Genomic DNA, 6,145 nt, shown 5'->3' with positions numbered 1-6,145 from the left:
GAGCAGCAGCTCATTTGCATTTAAAGGGCCAGACATAAAACGGTGCGTTTTTGCTAACCCTCAAAAAGTGACAACTTTAACATGCTATATAAAAATATATGTGGGGTATTTTGAGCTAAAACTTCACATACACAATTTGGGGACATCAGAGATTTATTTACATTTTTTTAAAGGGCATTATACCACCCCTTTAAGATCCTGTAGAGCTAGATGTGGTTAGAGACAAAGAAGGGGAAGGAAATGTTAATATTAGTTGCTGACACACATTATTCTCTCAGGTCGGAAGAGAACGACAGTAACGTTTGTCACACAGAATTTGTTCTTTTATTTCAGCGAAACGCTTGTCAAATGTCATGATGTTGGACGTCCTGCTGCTCTTTTCCAGCATCTGTACAGGTGAGTTTCAGACTCTCAGCTCTTTTACACAGAGTTTGACTTCTTCTCTTGTTTTCCTCTTTATCACATGATCATCAGACTCATATGGAGGATATTTGTAAGTTATTATTCTGGCCTGCTTATGTCTCTTTCTCACACATAACAGCTCTATATAATGATATTTGTGTTTTCAGCTGTTGTTGGTGGAGCTTCACAGACAATTACTGGATACAGAGGAGAGAGAGTTGACATCAGATGCTCATATGAATCTGGATATGAAACATATTCAAAGTATTTTTGTAAAGGGGAGTGTTTATTGTTACATAGAAACATCATGGTTAAATCAGGATCTCCAGCTAAAGACGAGAGATTCTCTCTGACTGACGACACGACGGCCAGAGTTTTCACCATCACCATCACTGATCTGAGAACAGAGGATGAAGGCCAATACTGGTGTGTTGTGAGGAGGAGTTTGCCTTTGCCTGATGTCTATTCAGAAATGTTGTTGCTGGTTAAACTGGGTAAGTGCTCATTAGAAGTGTACCTGAAATGAACTACAAAGGAACAGGAAAATTGGTCATCAAATAAAATAAGGCCACAATTGTTTCAAAGCAGCTTCATGGTAATAAACAGGGAAATGACAGTTCTGTCGTTGCAAAATTATACAATCACTTTATTTTGAGCTATTAAGCAGCTCAAGACAAGGGTACAAATTATTGTTTTTATGTATTTTCAGTTGAATTAAGTGTCAGTGTTTTAGAAACTTTGACTTTAAAGCTCCAGTCCGTAACTTTTTTCAAGTTAAAAATAATCCAAAATAATTATTTAAAAAAAAAACATATTCAGCCAGTGTTCAAACCTATCTGGTTGCCGTAGCTCGATTCAAAATGGTTAGCTTGTAATAATGATTTTAATTCCAGTGGTACTGGTGGGTTTCCGCGGGAAATTCGAGCATGTCTTTGCGTCATTACGTCACACCCGTACACATAAAGAAGGAGTTTCGGCTAGCCGGCTATACTGCGCGTGAGGACATTGACGGTGAGGAGATGTAGAGATGTATAGCCTTTTCTCGCAGCACTTAACATAATTTAACTTATGGCGGATCCAGAAAGATCCAAACGACAATCATCAGTGTCAACTGGAGATTCACCAGATACAAAACCCAAAAGACTTCGTACTTCGGATTTTAAGTGGCTAGAGAAAGACAGCAACCGTCTCATGTGAACACAAGGATAAACATCGGCAGGGCTTTTGAAAAGTGCGTGAAGGGGTTCAAAACGGAAGAAGAGACGCTTTTTTCTGCTGGACAAGTAAGACATTTCAATAGTTCAATCGTGTAACAGTACCACAATTGTTTACTTAATTCACACAGTTATGGAGTTTCCTTTGTTGTGCCTTTCTCGTTTAGCTATTATGGTGAATATGAATTCTGAACTACAGACCTGTAACCATAAAACACATTAAATCACGCAATGCTGATGTTGTTAACATTAACAATTTGAGAACAAAGTAGGGCTATAATTTGCACGGTTCGAAATGATAAGCGATCGTTAGATTTAATCAGCGCGATTTACTGCAGACAGTGCAATGCATTTTTCCCCTTAGTTGATCTGAACAAAAGTGAATGTTACTTACTTGTTCAGATGACATTTTCCGGTGAAAATTCTTATGTTGGTCATCCTGTACTTCCAAAAAGTAGAATGTGTGATTCTGAATGCCAGTCTCCACACCGGCGCTGTGACCGACAGCCGCAACGCGCACTCTCCTCACAACATTCTGTTCATCCGCGCTGTTTCATGCCGATGTACAACTCACGTAAAATTAATAATTCCGCGAATGACTGCAATTGCAGACTTCAAACAGAGATGGCGACAAAGAGGAAAAGCCACGGACTGCAGCTTTAAGTTGATCTTCCCTGTCATCCATCAGATATTAAGACCACTGAGGTTTCAACTATCAGCTCTTTTTAAAAAAACAACATCATATTTTAGTACATCAGAACTGAGTCTACAAACAACCAGCATGAACCACACAGATCGGCACGTCTCAACAATTCAGTCTTCAAATCTGTCTGCCACTCTTTATGACTCTTATTTCTTGAATATTATCTAGATCATCTATATCAGTTTAAAGCAGTGTTTCTCAACCAGTGGGTCGCGACCCACTAGTGGGTCGTTGTTCGTTCTATAGGGGGTCGCAAGACTTTCTCTGTGTTAACCGGCACAGCCAATAAAGGCCCGTTCACACCAAGCACGATAACTATAAAGATAACGATAAAGATAACTATATATGCGTCCACACCAACGACTGATAACGGTCTTTTTATTCTAAGCACGCGCGCGCCCGCGCTGCGGTTTCAAAGTAGACCTTTAAATTAGAATGGATTCTGATTGGCTGTCAGTGTTTTATCGTTCGACAGCTGGAAAAAAATCGTTCTGAAAGTGATCCCAACGATATCGTTCCTCATATCTTTATCGTTATAGTTGTGGTGTGAACTCTGTTATTCTTTAATATGGAGAACGATTTTTTGAATTATATCTTTATCGTTATCTTTATAGTTATCGTGCTTGGTGTGAACGGGCCTTAAGTGGGCTTCACAAAAGGCTCATTGCAACAGGCTACGTTTACATGCAACCAAATCCAAATAATCCATTAGTAAACGCATTGACGGTTCAATCGGACTAAAAAGCCTTCATGTAAACACCTTACTCGATCCGATTGAGCTCGATCCGAATAAAATTTCAATTGGATTGAAAGGGGTGGTTTATTCCTTTTCTAATCCAACTGGGAGGACATGTAAACACTTGATCGGATTGAAACCCGAAACTGAAAGGACTGCGCATAGCATATTGATGTATGACGCGCTGAACGAGCTGTTCTTCCTTTTGAGTAAAGTGTCGTATAAATGAGCGTACCATCATGCTAAAATTCTCCTTTCACTCAGCGTCTGTGAAGTGGAGCAGGACAACATCCCACCAGTCCTTGTTTCAGACTCTCATTCACAGACGACTGGATTTGGGCGCTGGGCATTTTTACTGCGTGATAAATAAGTAGCACGGGCACGGCACAACGGTTCATATGCTCATTGTCTCCAAATTATGACCAGCAATGGATAAATATTAAGTCTGCTGTTTAAAACAAATAAAGAACCAATGTAAGAGAATAGTTAGTATGCGCAAACAGCGGGAAACTCTGTATATTCTTGCAGTGTGCGCATGTCAAAAAGATATAATTCGATTTGAATCTTGTGACATAAACGCGCACATTAACCCGATCACGTTTAGCGTTCATGTAAACACTACATTCAGATTCATCAAAAAGTTGTGAAACAAAAGTTGTGCATGTAAACGTAACCGATCCTCCAACGAATCGTAGGCTATTTTCATTCCTTGGTTTCAAACCAGAAATGAATATCCACAACTCGCAGATTGTGCAACGAAGTTTCTCTTCCCATTTAGCACTACCCATCTTTGTGAGTCGGGATTTTCAACCGTGACTGCAACGAAAACAAAAAGCAGGAATAGGCTGACAACAGTTATTTGTGTGCGACTCGTAGTGAGTCACACTTTTCCAAATTCCACCGCATCTGGATATGATCATTTCAGAGCGGCAGTCTAAAGTAGGCTATCACATTAACGTGAGTAAAAAAATCAGTTTGCCTCATAGTCTGCCTAATTATTGAAAATGTTTGTGTGTTTTCGTGATTATCATTAATTATAATAAGCATATAGGCCTAAAGGTGTAGCCTAGATCTAAAGAGGCATTTCAGTTATTGATTTATTTAGTGGGTCATATGACTGGCATACAAAAGAAAAGTGGGTCGCAGTAGGCAAAAGGTTGAGAAACCCTGGTTTAAAGGACATTAAATGTGTGTTACAGGTCAGGACTCTCATTCAGGGTCTGTCATCTATATCTGTGTTGGGTTAGTCTTCATCATGATCATCTTCCTCATGGCGCTGATGGTGTTGTTTAGGAAGAAAAGCAAGAAATCATCAAGAGTTACACAATCAGGACTTTCCCAGCACGGTCAGATTTAGATGCACATTTCTCCAGAAACAAAACACACACACACACACACACATTTACTTACTCTATAAATGGGAATTTCCCATAGACATAAATTGATTTTACAGCTAGTTATAAATGCTATGTCAGCAAGGGGAGAGGATGAATACTATCCCTGAGTTTTTGAAGAAACTTTGTCTGAATCAGGGTTTGAATGAAGGAATCATGTCTTCATCTGGTTGATCTTGTGGAAAAGATGTTGACAGTCCGTCACTGAGCTCATCTAAAGACACAGGTACACACACGGCTCTTTCTAATGTTTGCTGTTTGAATGTAACTTTATTTCTCCTCATGTTTTGACAGTCGCCGTCGGGCTGTTGCCTTTGAATTCAAGAGCAGAAACCACTGCAGAGGTGAGTGTTTCTGGTGATGATGATGAAGATGATGATGATGATGATCTTATATCTGTAAGCTCTTGAAAACACCAGCTGTAAAGTCAGTGCTGGTAAAAGCTGATTGTTGCTCATTGGTTTGGTGCTGCTGACTCTGAACATCTCTCTCCTGCATCTAAAACTCAACATGTTTCTGCTAGTGATAACAAATAATGGTGCAATGTTCAAATGTGTAATGGTTTGGAAGATAACATGAGTTCTTTTGCAGGACATTGACTGGAGTGACCATAATTATCAGGAAATCAGCGAGTTCCAGTGCAAGAACAGAGACACTATCTACACTACAGCAGAAAGTCCAGATGATCCAACGATCTACTCCACTGCAGATAAACCAGATTCAACAGTAGATAAACCAGATTCAATGATCTACTCCACTGCAGATAAACCAGATTCAACAGTAGATGAACCAGATTCAACGATCTACTCCACTGCAGATAATCCAGATTCAACAGTAGATGAACCAGATTCAACGATCTACTCCACTGCAGATAATCCAGATTCAACAGTAGATGAACCAGATTCAACGATCTACTCCACTGCAGATAATCCAGATTCAACAGTAGATGAACCAGATTCAACGATCTACTCCACTGCAGATAAACCAGATTCAACAGTAGATGAACCAGATTCAACGATCTACTCCACTGCAGATAAACCAGATTCAACAGTAGATAAACCAGTTTCAACGATCTACTCCACTGCAGATAAACCAGATTCAACAGTAGATGAACCAGATTCAACGATCTACTCCAGTGCAGATAAACCAGATTCAACAGTAGATGAACCAGATTCAACGATCTACTCCACTGCAGATAAACCAGATTCAACAGTAGATGAACCAGATTCAACGATCTACTCCAGTGCAGATAAACCAGATGAACCAATGATCTTCTCCAAGGCAGATAAACCAGATGATCCAGTGATCTACTCAACAAGAGACCTTAGTGACATTTTTACTGACTGTGTCTCAAAGCAGCTTTGTGAAGTGGCAGTTCAACCCACAATGCAACAGAGACAGGACATAAACAATCCTTTGTTTTAATGTGACAGTTGCGGCGACCTATCAGGGTGGAGTATGGGCTATTTAAAGGGTTAGTTCACCCAAAAATGAAAATGATGTCATTAATGACTCTCCCTCATGTCGTCCCAAGCCCGTAAGACCTCCGTTCATCTTCAGAACACAGTTTAAGATATTTTAGATATTTTAGATTTAGTCCGAGAGCTCTCTGCCCCTCCATTGTAAATGTATGTACGGTATACTGTCCTTGTCCAGAAAGGAAATAAAAACATCATCAAAGTAGTCCATGTGACAT

General features: G+C 39.8%; 1 protein-coding gene across 1 annotated transcript; it reads left to right on the top strand.

Annotated features, from left to right (window-relative positions):
* Positions 1-286: 286 nt before the first annotated feature.
* Positions 287-5,874, top strand: LOC130105915 (uncharacterized). The gene is made up of 5 exons (XM_056272101.1): positions 287-396; positions 570-896; positions 4,255-4,401; positions 4,744-4,793; positions 5,041-5,874. The coding sequence occupies exons 1-5, from the start codon at positions 354-356 to the stop codon at positions 5,872-5,874; spliced, it is 1,401 nt and encodes a 466-aa protein (XP_056128076.1). The 5' UTR covers positions 287-353.
* The last annotated feature ends 271 nt before the right edge of the window (positions 5,875-6,145 follow it).

This window comes from Rhinichthys klamathensis, unplaced genomic scaffold, assembly GCF_029890125.1.
Source record: "Rhinichthys klamathensis goyatoka isolate OS25496 unplaced genomic scaffold, OSU_Roscu_1.1 h1tg000330l_1, whole genome shotgun sequence".
Taxonomy (NCBI): Eukaryota; Metazoa; Chordata; class Actinopteri; order Cypriniformes; family Leuciscidae; genus Rhinichthys; species Rhinichthys klamathensis.
The sequence above is the reverse complement of the archived record's forward strand: the minus strand, read 5'-3'. Positions and strand labels throughout refer to the sequence as shown.

Excerpts from the sequence above, each read along its gene's own strand:
- LOC130105915 (XM_056272101.1), top strand. The coding sequence starts at position 354 with ATGATGTTGGACGTCCTGCTGCTCTTTTCCAGCATCTGTACAG. Across the intron at positions 897-4,254 it reads GTTGTTGCTGGTTAAACTGG|GTCAGGACTCTCATTCAGGG; the intron begins GTAAGTGCTCAT and ends TGTGTGTTACAG. Across the intron at positions 4,794-5,040 it reads GAGCAGAAACCACTGCAGAG|GACATTGACTGGAGTGACCA; the intron begins GTGAGTGTTTCT and ends GTTCTTTTGCAG.